Below are 15,981 nucleotides of genomic sequence, written 5' to 3'. Positions count from 1 at the left end.
AGCCCTTACCTTGTCCAGATCCAAGCCTCTGCAAAAATTCCTGTATTTGCAGCATTTTCCCTCCTCCTGAGCCTCTCCAGCAAGCCTCTCTGAAACTCCAGGCTGTTTCTCAGCTGTCAAGCTACAAGCAGAGCACAAACAGAAAGTGCCTGGCACTCACTTTGAACAGTTTGGGGTGGGATTTTCTGTGGCTGGTGTCACCCTGCTCTCAGTCTGTTACAACCTGGGCAGTACATTCTGATCTTTGCAGCAGCCAATGCTGTTGGCATTTAAAGGCTCAAGATGACAAGGAATCAGTGCAAAATCCAGTGAATGCTGCCAAGATGGAAAGCAACATCTGATCTCTGCCTCAAAAGCTGTGTCCTGTCAACAATACTGCCCACCCAGCTGCCCCAGGCCGTGGCCCAGTGGTTGAGATTCCATGAGGTGACCGAAACAAGCCTTCACACACCAAGGGCGTGCCTGCAAGTCACATCTCACTTTCTGCTGCTCAAGGCATTATTCAGTCCTCATCTACCTGGACATGGACTGCCTGTCAAGTTCCCATGCTGGAAAAACAAAGTGCTTCACACACAGTTGAAATAAAAGTCAGAAACTGACAAAAATGTTTAATATTAGTTTTGAAGAGAAAGTAACCGTACTCGCTTAGATGAGAAAGTAATGACTGGGTGTGTTTAGTGAGCTCTCCTACCAACCTGTCAGCCCATGGCTGTGGCTCTCTGTGAGGCCCAGGCCTCCCCACTGCTGCTCTCAGCGTGTGACAATGCAAACTCACTGGGACACAAAACACAACTGCCATGGGAGCCGGCGTGTGGAGGCTGCGCTCGGGTCTGCGTCTGGCTGCCGCTCTGGGCCTTGGCACATGTCAGCAGAACTGCAAGAGAAGGGAGTTTAAACCCCAATTAGAAACCTCACCGCTAAGGGGAGCTGCAGAAAAAGGTAAGGATCCAGGTGTGGGCTTGTTTCAGAAGCTGGCAAGGGCTTGGGGGTTCTCAGAAGCAGGGGCCAAAGGGAGCTCCCATGTGAATCTCTCGCTGTGGCTCTTTGGCAATTTGTAGTGGCATCATTTCTGCTCACCCCTGAGCTCTGTGCACAGCATGAAAGAGCCATTCTGAAATCCTGAACATCATCACCACTACCCTCAGAGGCAGCATGGAAAGCACTGTGAAGCTGGTTATGGAAGAAGGGACATGAGGAGAGAGCAGGGAATGTGGAAGTGAGACTTGACCCCAGCTGGTCTGCAGGGATGAACCCAGGAGCTCTCGCCTCTGTGCTGGGAGGGAAGATCACTCTCTAGAGCCAGCGAGGGTTTGGCATGCACCTCTGAGCAGCAGCCAAGTGGCTGCAGCCTGCTGGGTGCAGCCACCCCAACACCCCTCAGTGCCAGTAATAGCCCTGGTGCACTACCTTCCAGCGATTCCCACACTCATTGCACACGACGAAGGTGGTCATGGGCTCATCGGAGCTGCGGGTCTGCACCTGGGGGGACAGAAGGGAGGTGAGAGCTGAGCATCACACATGGCCCTCTCCCTCTGGCCTCCAGGGGTTGGTGTGCTGGGCTCACAAAATCAATGAGAGACCGAGGTTTGGGATGGCAAAAGGAGCTTTCCAGTAAAATCAGTCTGGTGGTTGTGTTACACACATGCACGCATTACGACTCCCTTCAGCCTGACATTACCTCAATGACAAGTTTTGGGACAGCGTATTTCCCTCCTCACCCAATCTGCTGTCCATTTCTTGCAGGTGACTGTGGAAGTGGACATGCCTACAGCCAATCCCTCCCCAGACTGTCCCCCAGGAAGGGATGTGGCCAGCACTGCCACGACAAACCCCTCAGTCCCAAGCACAAGAGCATAAAAAAAAGCACTCAAGCCATTCCCATTTACAGAGCAGTCCAACATCCTGGCCTCACAGGAACACACTCTGGGTTACCAGGTTCTGCACAGTTCCAATCTGGTTTGTGTTTGAGCCATTAAGGAACTCTGATATTTAACCCAGATGTGATTGCTGCCTCTGACTGGCTCTTGCCAGAAACACATACTTTACTAAAAACCAGATTTTCGTGGCATTTGAATACCACAAGGCAGATCTAGACTGCAAACACTGGTACTCCCCACATTAGTCAGGCAGAACTGTGCCGAGGGGTGATTATGGTGATCTACGTGTGTAATTACCCAATGTGCAAGAGGCACAGTATTTGCATAATGCAAATTAACCATTTTTGTAAGAATGCTGGACAGCTAAATTCTGTAACTCTCCCCCTTTGCTGTCTGCTTCCAACATGCTCATAAATGCCAGTTCATCTACTTGAGACTTACATCTCATCACCCCCTAGCGATTTCACTAGAAAACAAATCAAAATACAGAAAGCCTCCTGATATTGCTATTTAGAGGACACTGCTGTCTCCTGCTCAAATTCCAGGCACTCCAACTCTAGCCCACTCCAGGTGGAGACAGTGCCATATGCTGGGACAGCCCAGGAATGGTTACTGGGAGCACTGGCAGAGCGAGGCCCCTCGCCTGAGCCAGCCTGTGGGATGCAAGGCTGCTGCTGAGCCAAAGGAAACTCCCTGGTCAGATTCCTGGATCTCCTTCTCTTTCCATGTGTTTATATGTCAAGTCCAAGCAGATGCAGGAGTCTCACCCAGCACTTGCACACGCAGTTTGTGCGCAGTCACTCAGCAGCAATCTGGTGGCTGCTGGTGCATTTTTGGGTATCTGCACATTCTAAACCACTGACTCACAGCAAAGGCACATTTATCTCCAGATGCCTGGCATGAACATGGGAGCTAAAAAGCACTGGTAATGTACAAGGCTTCCAACAGCTGGCCACGGGGAAGAAAAATCCTCTGTCTGCTCACATCACAGCTTCATTTATTCCTTTTGTTTCACTCATTTCATGCTATTTGATTTTAAATAAGTTGGGACTTATCCAGCTGCAGGTAATCTATATTCTTAATTTGTACTTTTGATACCATCAACGTGTCTGAGTCAGTTTCTGCAGCCTTTCCTCTACACTACCCACTCCTTTCTTGTCTGAATCCCAGCATTCCCAGCACCTGCTTTCAGTGTAGAGCACTGCTGAACCTTTGAAAGCTTCCTCAGTGCTTCACAACTCCATTCTTGTACAAGTGAGTCAAAAATTACACAAGCTCACAGAAACATGTGCACAAGTACATTTTAGACAGCCACGAGTGTTTTCTGTCCACCAGTAGCAAAATTTGTGCTGTGCTGCAGGGCCTGTCACAGAGCAATGTGAGCTCATGACCTGTGCAGAGGCCAAGACAGGAGCAGGAAAACCAACCTGGGTGTAGGTACAGTTTTTCTTCTTGCATTTCCCACAGGTGAAGAGGTCAGTCTGTGTCCCTCCTGTCTTGGCCATCTGATGCTCCCGGATTGCTTCTTTTGTCATGGCTTTCCTGATCTCTTTCAGCTCATTACTGGCCATTTCCTTTCAGAAGAAAAAAAAAAAAAAAAAAGAAAAAAAAAAAGGGCAATAAAATCACATCTGCCCAGTTTTACCACCACACCCACTACAGTGGAAACAGCCAACAGGACAAGGCAGCCTGACAGATGGGCATTAACACAGAAAGCCTGTTCCAGTTCTGGTTTCTGGTTCATACCCAGGGCCCCGGGATGATGGGAAGGCTCAACAAACCACTCTCCACACTGCAAACCCCACTGCAAGCTCACTCCATGCACTCTGGCAGCAGCTACTGAGAAAACTGCAACCCTTGCAGCAGCCCAGCTAAGTCTCAGGACATCCCCTGTGAGAAGCAAACCCTGCTCCTCAGGCTCCCTCACCTCCGAGGTCATCACGGCGATCTGCTCGGGGGTGATGGCCCCACACAGCACGTTCTTTTTCAGCTCGGGATTTTTGGAGTCCTTCAGGTTGGAGATGCGGCTCCTCACGCGGTTTTTGTATTTCATGTCGGTGTTCTTGACATCCTGGTAGATGCGTAAGGGCAGTCAAGGAGCCTGCAACCAGCCCAGAGGCATCAAGCACTTCCCAGCCACCCGTGAAGAGCAGGATTGTCGCCCACTGCCAGGATGGAGGTGCTGGGACACAACAGCAGCATCTGCTCTGGGAGGTCAGTGCTGGACTTGAGAGCTGGTTTATACAATCCCAAACTCCAGGGGCTTCCAGCTTGGGCTTTTTCACTGTGCTGGAAATATTCAGCTATGTTCAGGTTCTACAACCTCCACTTTCTCTCAGCAAGGCAGCCACAAACCCCTCCACTGAGAAACCCCAGCTGTACCTCCAACCCCACAGTTCCTAAACCAAGCAAATTCCCCACATAAGGCTTATCTCACATCAACATGGAACTTGATCCTCACTGCTCCATCCTCTCCATTGAGTTTGTCTAGATCAGCACACTCTCCTCAACAGGGAGCACTGGGAAGTTGCATGTATTTGGAAGCAGAATCAAAAGCAGGAAACAACACTCTGATGGGAACAACAAACAAGGGACTACAGCCTCTGAACTCCAACTCCACACTAGTAGTTCCTTAGCAGACCCAGCCAAGCAGAGCTGGAAACAGACCCAGAACCCTGACAAGCTGCAGCAGAACATTTATCCTGTTTTTCCTTTGAGCACATGGATTTCACAGCTGGAGGCATGCAGGAAGCACAGTACAGCAAGGATATACTCTTCAATCTGGGCTGCTATGTGCTCGCAGTCAGCACCGATGGCGATGTAGTCGTCTGTAAGACAGCACAAACAGGAGCTCAGTGCCTTCCAACCAAGCCAGGGCTCCCCAGGCTCAGGATTTCTGAGCTACACATCTGGACAGCTTGCTGGTTTGATTCACATGCTCTTCCCATCAAATGGCATCTTGGCCTTTGCTCTTGCTACTCTCAGACCCTTTGGAAAAGGGCAGTGATGAAAACAGATTAATCTAGCCAGTCTGTGACCTCTCTAGGATATGGACTGCATGAGACAGAGCTAACAACAGCCTTGGCCCAAGAACTTATTAGTTTTCCAATATATTTTTCACACAATTGAAATCAAATGTATATAGGCAGGAATTGAGTTTCATCAGATATTCACCTCAATAAGTAACTCTACTCAGACCAACCACCTGTGAGGGCCTGGAGGTGTGCAGCATTGGGATCAAGCCTTTTTTTCTCATCTCACCTTAGGACTGTCTGCTCCTCCCCTCTTCTCCCACACACCAGTTAAACAGCATCATACAGAGTGCATGACCGCCATGGACTTGGACAGCCAGTATGATATCCAACACCATAAAGGAAGGAAGGTGGGGCACAGCTGAGCTTAGGGAAAGGCTCAAGGGAACTCTTTCCCAGATTTCATATGGAAAGGGCTTTTCTAAGAGCTGTGCAAAGCATTTAATGCAGCATACAAAGACATGCACGGGAAGGCTAGAAATAAAGACCTCATGAACCTCTCCATCTGTCATCTACATTCCTTGGCTCCAAATTAGTAAGACTCTGCAGTGCTTAGACCCCAATTTTTTAAAGGGATCTGCAATGTGGACACAACCAGATGCTCAAACTTCCAGACATGCTAAGTACCTGCAGTTGCCTCTCACTTGAGATGGCACAGTCTGAATGCAAGAGGGACCTGTTCCACCCCAGATCCAGAGGACCACAATATTTAAGGAGCTCCTGTCAGCAAAGACAGCAGAGTCGGACAGCAGATGCTGACTGGCATAAGCACCATTCCTATAAAGTCCATGTACTGAGTTACAGCTTCACTTTGTGCCCCAAGGGTGACAGGGAAGACAGCTTCACTTAACAGCAATCAGAAAAGATCTAGAAAGTGAAGCAAATCCCTGCACACCTGAAAGATTAAACTTCAGCACAGACCACCCCATGTTGCAACCCTGTGTGACAAACCCTGTGCTGCAACCCTGTGCTCTTAACAGCCACTACTTGACACATTGTCATGCCTCCAGCTCCAGCCAGGTCCCTGTGTAAGAGTCTGAAAATGCTGCAACAGCAGCCAGTTCATCAAAGGGTGACCAGTGGCTAGACTGAGCTGCTGGCAATAATCCTTTGACAAGGCTCCTCTAGAACAGTATGTCTAAGCTGAGCTGGCACTGACAGTCTCTGTGAGAATGGTCCAGGACCTGTGAAGCACTTGAGGCATTGCAGGGCTTCCCCCAGCACTTACCATCAGCCTGCAGAGCTGCTGTCAGCATCTCCCTGCATTTGTTGCGCACAGCGTCGCACGTGATGGGGGCCGGAGGGAAGGTGGTGATTTTGGGGGTGGTCGGAGTCTTTGGAGGCTCCTGCCTTTTGTTGGAGCTAAAAGAAAAACTTCACCTGTCAGAATGTCTCAGTTTGGGCCACTGAGAGCAGAGAAGGAAGCAGCAGATATGTGGCCAAGCATCCTGTTAATCACAATACAGAGCCAGTCAGAACACAGTGCAAAGTCATTGTCCCAACCCAGCACAGAGCTCAACATGGCAACCAATGCCCTCAGCCCAGACACGAGCTCTCCTGTGGACACTGCTGGCTGCCAGCAGAGGTTTAATCCATGAACAATCCTGCCAACCATCTTGTGTTATTCAACACACATCAGCTGCTGCACTACTGGGCATCAAGTGAAAACATCACTGTTGAACACCACCAGTAACCCAAATACACTCAGGACATCTGAGACCATCAGCACTCTCGGTTTGGCAGTACAGTGCACATTCATGGTACTTCATTCCTCTTTAACTTTGCAGGACACCAGGCCTATCACTGCTCTCAGCAGAAAGCAAGCAGAAAGCTCCAGAAGAAGGAGCTGCGCTAAGGAAAACAAAGAAAAAGAAAAAAATGGCTCCTTCAGCTTTGATATTTAAAAAACAACAACAACAAAGCGTAGCACATAAAAGGTTCTTCCTTTTTCCTGTAATCTAAGCAAGGCACTGATTACTCATCTCACTGAAGAGCACCCCTACACAGCCATACACAGCTCATACATGGGCCAGGATAGCACAGGACTAAGAAATACTGCTTTGCTCTCAAAAATAACTCCATTTCCACCTGCGGGCAACCACGGGCACAGGCAAGGGAATGCAAACACCTGCCTGCTGTGGCTGACTCAGTCAGGTCACCTGCCAGGGGAGCAGGATGGAGACCTGCCTGCACAATCAGCACATGATGTGGGCAGGCTGAGTCACTGCTGCGGGGTCTGCATGCAGAAAGGAACCTCAATGAGCAGCTCAGCTGGTTGTGCACACAGAAAGCCTAACATCTGCACATGGCGTTAGTCAGCCCTGCAAATACTGCTGGTAAAAGATCTGGGTTAGTATGAATCACAGATGATTTTCTAGAGCTTTGTTCTCCCCCTGAATCTAGGGAGCAAAATAGCAATTTTTTTTTCAGCAGAGATTGCTCTGGCTTTGGTGATTTGGCTGTAAAATGCCCTGTATTTATGGCCAATGCCTGGTACCATTATTGCACAGAGACAGGGAAAAAAAGAAACCTCAGTATTTCACCCATGGCATGCCGGCAATATCCTCTTGAAGATCCAAGTGGCTTGACAAATTTTGTTAAGCTGGGTCACTACTGCCAGTTCTTTGCCATCAAAAATAAATTTGTTATGAACAAGCACTTCCACTACACTGTCCTGGAAGGGATTAGTCAGCCCACAAAAAAACAGCACTAAGCTGGAAACCTTCCGAATCTGCTGCCACACAAACTGAGCCAGACGACTTTAGGGACTTATCCTGTGAGCTTCTGTGACTAAGGTCATATCCAGTCTGGCTCAAACCCCACAGATCACCACTGGGGCTACCACATTTCCTCAGTTCAGAACCTCACCCAGCCCTTTTCAGAAGCATCCATCAGTGAACCTTCAGCAAATGGCTCACATCAAACCAAAGCAGAACTTTGATTTCTTGCTTATATGAATGAGATGATGCATTCTGTGAGGGAGATTGTTCTGTGAGCTCAGTGTGTTTTACTGACCAGTAGCTGAATAAACTCCTTTTTACCAGCTGGTTTTACTGGTCAGCACTGCAGGATCTCATTAAAGAACAGATTTGTGTCCAAGCAGCTCAAAACATCAATAGGATTTACACTGCACATGTTACAAAAAGAAGAAACAACTTAGCCTGTAAATAATCCATTAGATGATGATTTTCTCCCATCTAGAATGTAGAAACTGCCATCAGGTACTTTTGTGCTTAAGAAACTACACACAAATCACAGGCAGCACTCATGGGGGTGTATATACCAGAGCATACACTAAGGAATAACCCATAATTCAGGAATAATCCATCTAAAAAATCACAGCTTCTCATGTTACATAAAATAGTTTGGAAAAATTAGACTTCCCAAAGGACAAAGGCAAAGCATACTTACAGTAAAAGGAAGGACTGAAGGAATATGGGTGGTTTGTGGCAAGAGAAACTTAAAGGAGACAAGTCCTGAAATTCCTTACAAAGGAGGATGGTAGGAAAAAATCCACAGAAGGGTGTAGAAATGGGTTTTGTAAGACAGGTTCTGATTAAGAGCAAGTTTTAAGCTGTAAAGGTGAGTTATGAATTGGAAATACTGCCAAGGGCAGCTGTGGAAATGCCTTGCCCTGAGGTTTTCTAGGGTTGTCAAAGAGCTTGAAAAAAGCCTATCAGGGACAGCTTGGGCAGAGGTTGTGCTGTGCTGAGAAGGGGCTGCAGGAGAAGTTTCCTGAGAGCTCTTTCAGATTTAAGTTTTGTATCATTTTGCAAACAACAAACAAAGGTTTCCCAGAGCAAAACGCTGTGTGTGAACTCAGTGTGAACTCAGAACATCGACCTTCACTACAATGAGTCCTCAAAAACAGGTCTTCAAACCTGTATTTGAAGAGGTAATATTTGATTTTCAGGAAAGTTCTATCTGCAATTGAATATTTAGATGTTTATTCCTTGGGGGTAGAAAAAAGCTCAACAAGATGCACGGTAGTCCCATTTCTGTTAGCTGAAGAGGAAAGATACATTTGCCTGCACACACATCAACCATGCACTAAGATGAGAGCTGATCCCTCAAGAATTAGATGAAACAGACTTGTCAGCCATTCCAAAGACAGAAAATTATTTATTAAGGTTTAGAGGTTAGTTTATAAATAGAATCATTGGGAAATAGAGCTCAAACACACCTAGAAGACTTATTTCAGGAAATCCTTGTGGTTCACACTGTTCCTGTTAAACATGAGAAAGAGCTTGTAAATCTATCCAGGCAGCAAAAGTTTATACATAAAACAAGGCTATGCTGGAACAAAATGGTGGCAAAGCAGCAGCCAGGGATTGCAAACAGAACTCAGGGCTGCACTGGAAGAAAATGCCACAGAAGAGCTAAATTCAGGCCACAGATCCAAAACCTCCTAATAAAGGCAGTTTAGAGAATCCTGGAAAAGAAAAACCTCACGCTGCCAGAGACAGAAACATTAGACACAGCCCATTAAAATGTACTACACTATGGGTCTGAAACTCTACTGCACAACAGAATATGCTTTGGATTAGAGTAATGCAGTATCTATATTCACAGGTGCCAGCTCCACGCTGGCTGGCTCAGAGCTTTCAGGTCTTGCAGTGATAGCTCCAGTCACTACACAGGGATTTCTACATCTGTGCTCCAGAAAGCAAGATGAGCTTCAGGCTAAGAGTTAGTCAAATATTTTTCCCTGACCAAAATGGAAGGCGTAGCCAAAATCTAACAGACTAAGAGGCTGAAATATCTGAATACAAACTGATTTCTTTGGTGTCTTGACAGCAGCCTCATCTGAACCAGCTATCACACACTGAGCAACCAGTCTGACTCCACTGCAGTCTCTGCTTCAAAGAACAGACACTCTCCTCTGCCAATAAATTATTATTTTTTTAAGGCAGATTAGTAGTTTATTTTGCAGGATTGGAGAACAAGCATTCCTGTCTCTGGAAGAGAGCCTGGCTCAACAGACTAACACCAGAAGCTGGCCCCTGCTCCTGGTCTAGGCTACACAAATCCATTGGCTTCTGTTCATCCTTCACAGCCAAGGGGATGCTTTGCTAGTCAGAAGATGGAGGCTGAATACAGGTAAAAAGCATCAAGGATTAAAAAACCCCATCAAACTGCAGTATCTGCAGCACATTAAGGCACAAGGGAACATCACCAGCACAAGACAGACAGCTCCACCCCACATGCCCCAAGATAAGTGACAAAGCAAGGAGGCAGCAAGAAGGGGTTTTGTACCTACAGCCAAGATCCTGTTCTGAGTGAAATGCCACACAGATACACACAGATCTGGACAGCCCTGGCTCCCACTCTGCACTGCATCACTGAATCCATCCTGGCTGTGAAGTCTCCCAAGTCCTTTCATTGCACTACTTAGCAAATCCTTTTTGCCATTTCATGGAAGCAAGATAACCACAGATACCAATCATTTAAAGTCATGGAGCATCAGCAGCCTTCTCTCCATCAGCAGCTCTGGGTCGAGCTGCAAAGGATCACCCTGAAGTGCCAAGCCTTGAGAGAGCTGAGCAAAACCAAAGAAGTGACAAGAAAGTGACAAACAAAGGCTGCAAACATGGAAAATCCTGCAAGCCAACAGGACTACAGCCTGAATACTCTAAATCTTCTGTCAAACTTGGGAAATTGGCTAAATCACTTAAGAGCCAAATCTAGGAAGCACACACCCTCCTGGGATCTGAGGCTGGGAGAAATTTCTAGAAGAAAGCTTTAAATCCCATTTTTCCCCTCCCCTTTGATCACTGTCTGCACTCAACAACTGCAGTCACAGGCAGTGGAAACAGGATGCAGCATCCAAGGCATGGCAAGGAGCAAGCATGCAGCTGACCTGCCAGCTGGGGGACATTAGCCACAGGGAAAAGGGGACTTCTGCTGGGATTTGTCAAGGACAAAGAAATGGAAGTTTTACTTTAGTAATGTATCAATCAACCCCATCCACTGCAAAGGCCAAAAATATTCTTCATTCTAAGGAGTTCAAAGTTAGAAATAAACAAAAATGCATAAAAATGCAACATAAAAAAGAATAGGGAAATGTTCTACTACTAGGCCACTACTAGAAAAAACAACACATAACCAAGAGTAAAAAACTTTAAATAAAATATTAATAAAATTCAAAAACTCACTAAAGCCACTGTATTTTTAGATGTGCATTTCTGCATTATAGTTAATTATTAACACCACACAGATCAATCTTGAAGAAGAAACACTTCCAGCATCTCTGACCAGAAATTTGACTATACAAAATTCCTGACTCAGATACTTAAACATAAAGATTAAAGTAAGGTGCCTTAAGAAAACATAAATTCTCCAACAGAGTCATCTTTGGTAAAAGGGAAGTATTACCTTTGGTCTCTTGAGTTACCAGTCTCCCTGGAGGAAGATGTTGGCAAAGACAGGCTTTTCTTTTTGTCCTCACTTTTTTCCTCAGAAGCATCTATGTTCAAAAGAGGAATAAGTTCAGAACTGGTCTTTATGCTACAGCCCTGCCTATATTTCTCAGTGTTTTCACACTACCCACTGTTGGCCTAAAGTTCCTATTCTCCCAAAAAGAATCAGGAGAAAATGCCTTTATGGCCTTCCTGCTTCCCAACAGACTTTCTCCTTGCCTCCAAGTAGAAACTAATTCAAACAAGAGCTTTCCTCACCAAACCAGAAATCAATCAGTTTCCCTGCCTGGGAGATAAGCTTCCTCACAAGACATGCCTCCTCACAAAAGTTTCTTTCAGAGGCTGCTGAGCAGGGATTAGATCAAGTTCTTTCAAGCACAACTAAAAGCAGAATTTCCAGCCAACACCAGCTGAAGGGCCAGTACAGGCTGGTCCTTGTGGAACGACAGCTTCTTCTGATTCCCAAGTGCTGCTGAAAGCCAACAGCACAACCCTGGAGAGGACCTTCTTGACACTGTAGAACAAGTTTGACCCAGAGGTAAATTGTCTGAGTCTAGCCAACACACACCCAACCTAATGAGGAGGTAACAATCCAGGCAGGACAAGAGCCCTTTTAACACTCATCCAGCCTGGCAAGAAATGGGAGCACATAACAGGGAAAGCCTCCCCAGCTGGAAATGGTCCATGTGAGTTTGTCTATAAGATGGTGAACTCAGATCCTTCTCCAACTCACCACCCCAAATCCATTCCAGCACTTCCCTTCCTGAGCTGCTGCACGAGGCTGACAGCACACATGGTGCTAATGCCACGCAGAGCACAAGTGGGAGCAGAGGGCTCAGAGCACAAATAGTTTCTACAAATAACGTTGCTAATTATTATGTGATGAGGTATAAGTTAATAGTCCTGAAGCTTTCAATGCTCTTCCAATTATGAGCTGGCTAAACAGGAGCTAAATCTAGGGGGATGCATGATAGGACACAAAACTCGAAAGACAGAGAGGGTGGAATTGTAAAGGCTGATTTGCTAGAATGTTTATTCAGATGAAGAGATAAGCTCTCCCAAAAAATTCAGCCTCCCACTGAAGGCAGCTTGTTCACAAGCTGAATCTGACAGGAACATGCTGATTTCCTTACCTAGAAGTTTCTTCCAAGATTTGATGAGGGATTTGGCAAGTGATATCACTTCTTCATCTGTGCTCTGCTTCCTCAGTGCATTCACCGACATCCCAATGCGGGTGGACTGCAAGGGAACACCCCAGTGAACCACTCCAGAACAGACTCAATATTAGTCACTAACTGAAATCTCAAATAACCACGACAAATTCAAAGCCATGACCAAGACAGGAGTATCCAAAGGCTTGCAGAATGATTCTGTGACCCTTACAATTTTGGAAGAGTGAGGTGACACTCTCCAGCTTGCACAACTGAACAGAAGTCACATCCAATCTCCCACAAATCCCTTCCCTACACACCTGTGAGTGACATTCAAGCTTAGAGTGAAAAACTCCAAGATGCATCACAACCTCCAAATTGTAATTCTGCTCACTCCTCCCCAGTGTTCTAAATATCAACATTACAAAGAACTTCTCCCACGACTGCCCTCTGTGTTTGCTACTTTAACCCAGTCTTTCCTCTTTTTGCAGCCTGCAAACAAGATTTGAGCAGTTACACACATGGTGACCAAGAGCTCTTTTACTGCCAGTCTAAAACCCAACTTCTGCACTATTTTGTTGGATTTAATGTTTATTTTCATTTTTTGCATGAGGTGAGAAGTGTGAGGAAATCTATTAAGTTTATTTAGACAACATTTTGAACTCATCCAGATGTAAACTTAAGCTTTTTACCATAACTGTGCAACTCACCTGCAGTAAATCCAAAGTCATAGGCATACTTTTCAGTTCTTTCAGTAAATCCATTGCACCTTCCTGGAGAGGAAAAGAGAAAGAGAATGAGTGCTTTTATTAAAGAAATTCAACAGGTTGGGAATAGACACAGAAAGTTGAATTCAAAGGGAAAAACACCAACAAGCATTCCCTGAAACATCAGCAAGCACACTGCTGGGTGCTGTTCCACACAGACAGTAGATCCTGCAACCTGAAGGCACCTGAATCACTGGAATGGGCAAAACAGAAGATCACTGGAGTGCTACAGGTCCTTGCTTGTGTATGGTGCAAGTGCAGCACTAGTTTATTATTCTTACCTGGCACGCTAAACAATTTTAACACCTGAAAACCACACTCTGAATTGCCAGTGACTCCATGTAGCTGTTTCCTAGTTTTCATATTAATACCCCACTGTGCTCAGGAGAAAAGAGAGAACAGGAACAAAGCCAGCAAGCTGTGATGCTGAAGAGTTGGTCACTTGAAACTTGTTCTGTGAAGTCTCCTTATATTATCTCTACATCCCAGAACCCATGACCAGGAAAAATCTGACGAGAAATCTGTAGATACCTAAAACTGGCAGTCACTCTGAGAATTGGAAATCACTTGTCTCCCTCTAGCACATCCCAGCCTGGCATAGGCCTTTCTCCATTCAGCTGGCTCTTTCCTCCCAACCCCCTTCCCTCAAACAAGGCTTCCAGTGTTCACACTGAGCAGCTCATTTACAACACCGACCACTCCAAGCCCAGTTGCAGCAGAAGGCCTGCACAACCACCATTGTAGGGGAGCGACGCCGCCTGCACTGCCAGCCCTGTCCTCACATCCCATCCTCCCGATGCAGAAGGGCTGCTTCCAACTCATCCCAGGAAGCAATCCAGCTGCAATCCACCCTACAGAACAGATGCTCAAATCAAAGCAGAGTCAAAGCTTTCAGTGTGCACACAAACAACTCACACCAGCATAAACCACACACATTTACCATACCCAGAACGACTGACCGCCCCCTCAGGCAGTTTCACACCTTCCTGCTCCTCCAGCCCTGAAAACCCAAAGTGACCCAATGACTCCTGACTCCAAGTGGAGCCACAATGGCAGCAAATGAGGATCCACAAAAAAACAAGAGCAACAACCAGGTACTCCAGGAAACTGTCCTGCAGGAAGAGTTCTAAGATTAGACAACACACAGCATGCTGCAGTTCAGCACAGTCTCAAATACCAGCCAAGAGGAAATGTTGCATAGCCCTTCTGTAAGAAGCTGCCTCTTTCCCAATGAAGCTGGAAGCAAATTCTGCAAAGTTGCTCCTTTCCTATTTCAACACTGATGCTGAAAACCTGCCACCAGTGAGAACAGACATCGCAGGCTGTTCTTTAGCCCAAACACACTTCCCTGGGCTGTTCCAACAGTGGCACAAGTGACAGTGCTCACCCTACCCGCGGCTGGCAAGGTCAGTCCAACATCCAAAAGTTCATGTGATAACAGCACCCAGCATCCCACCACAGAGTACCACACTCCTCTAATCCCTCCCACTCCTCACCCATCATCTCCCACTCCCCACTGCCTTTCCCAGCCCCAAAATTCCTGTCCCCCACCCCAAACACAGATGTACAGCCTACCTCTATCACAAACCCTTGTCAGCTTTCTGCCTTAGCACTTGCATGACACTGTTCCTACAAGCACTGATATATCCCATTAAGCTGGAAAACACCAGCTTCTGTCCCCCCAGGCTGTCACACGGGTCACAGCACACCCTGCGAGAGTCCCTGAGTGCAGACAGCAGCTTGGCCAGCCCTCGCACTCCAGAGGCCACGGCAGTGAGCAGTGGTGCCGGGGTGGGATGGAGATGCAGGAAGCAAATCCATCAACAATGGGCAAACCGGGGCAGCCCCAGGCCGATGCTGGTGGGGACTCCCCTTCCAAAGGGACAGGGGAGCAGGGCTGGGGATGCTCTCCAGGGGGGGAACACCGGGCAGGCAGCACAGGGCGAGCCCCGGAGTGCTGAGATGTGAGCTGGGGATGCCGGAGGCCTGCGGTGCGGGGAATCAGTATGGGGACTGGAGAACGCCACAGCACCCAGAGGGGCAGATAGGGCTGCCCGCCCAATAAGTGGCAGTGGGTGGATCCCACCTCTCCGCAAAGGATGGGGAAGGGAGAGGGCGACGGGGTCCGGGGGAGGGAACCCCACTTTAAACGGGAGAGCGTCTGCTCCAGCACGATGTAATGACCGGGGCGGCACTGGAAGAGAGGCGCCCAAAATGGGGTCTGGGGAAGGGGAGGCCCCTGACAACGGGCACCGAGGGAGAGGCGGGGGTCCACCAGCGCGGCAGCGAGGAGGGGATCCTGCGGAAGGAGGGGGCGCGTCCGCCAGACAAGAGCCCGGGGCAGGGGGCGGCTCCCCACGCCAACCGGGCTGCGGGGGCCCTGCCGCCGCCACTCACCGCGTTTTTCTTGGCCACCATCTTGTCCAGGCGCCTGGCAATGCGCACGATCTCGTCCTCCCCGCCCATCTCGCCGCTCCCCGGGATCGGTGCCGGGGCCGGACGGGGGTCCGGGCGGGGGGAGCTGCGGTCGGTGCCCGGTGCCCACCTCAGCCCCCGGTGCCGCAGTCAGGGCGGGCGCACGCGGAGCACGACGGGAATTGTAGTCCTCGGGACGCCAGCTCCACCCGCCGCCTGCCGGAGCGCAGCCCACCGGCGGGACTTCATCTCCCAGCGTGCCCCGCGACCGTCCCGTGCGATGCCGCCCGGCCGCCGGGGGCGCTGTGGGGGCTGCGGTT

At 48.1% G+C, this 15,981-nt stretch overlaps 1 protein-coding gene across 2 annotated transcripts; it reads right to left on the bottom strand.

The window, feature by feature from the left end:
• Nucleotides 1–576: 576 nt before the first annotated feature.
• On the bottom strand, nucleotides 577–15,839 carry TCEA2 (transcription elongation factor A2). 2 transcript variants are annotated; one of them, XM_059862365.1, is made up of 10 exons: nucleotides 15,644–15,839; nucleotides 13,190–13,252; nucleotides 12,462–12,567; nucleotides 11,285–11,375; nucleotides 6,138–6,271; nucleotides 4,649–4,705; nucleotides 3,805–3,959; nucleotides 3,305–3,451; nucleotides 1,408–1,479; nucleotides 577–874 (listed from the first exon to the last, which is right to left on the bottom strand). In XM_059862365.1, the coding sequence occupies exons 1-10, from the start codon at nucleotides 15,710–15,712 to the stop codon at nucleotides 866–868; spliced, it is 903 nt and encodes a 300-aa protein (XP_059718348.1). In that variant the 5' UTR covers nucleotides 15,713–15,839; the 3' UTR covers nucleotides 577–865. The 2 variants fall into 2 exon arrangements, with proteins under 2 accessions (XP_059718348.1, XP_059718347.1); XM_059862364.1 differs by lacking the exon at nucleotides 577–874 and having other exon boundaries at nucleotides 1,363–1,479.
• Between the last annotated feature and the right edge of the window lie 142 nt (nucleotides 15,840–15,981).

The sequence above is a fragment of the Haemorhous mexicanus genome, chromosome 18, assembly GCF_027477595.1.
Source record: "Haemorhous mexicanus isolate bHaeMex1 chromosome 18, bHaeMex1.pri, whole genome shotgun sequence".
Lineage (NCBI taxonomy): Eukaryota > Metazoa > Chordata > Aves > Passeriformes > Fringillidae > Haemorhous > Haemorhous mexicanus.
This window is presented reverse-complemented; position numbering and strand designations above follow the sequence as displayed.

Bases quoted from the DNA above. Each gene is read 5' to 3' on its own strand.
- TCEA2 (XM_059862364.1), bottom strand. From the start codon at position 15,712: ATGGGCGGGGAGGACGAGATCGTGCGCATTGCCAGGCGCCTGGACAAG. The intron at 11,376-12,461 runs GTAAGGAAATCA...TTTTGAACATAG, and splicing joins ATCTTGGAAGAAACTTCTAG to ATGCTTCTGAGGAAAAAAGT. The intron at 4,706-6,137 runs GTAAGTGCTGGG...GCTGTCTTACAG, and splicing joins AGCAGCTCTGCAGGCTGATG to ACGACTACATCGCCATCGGT.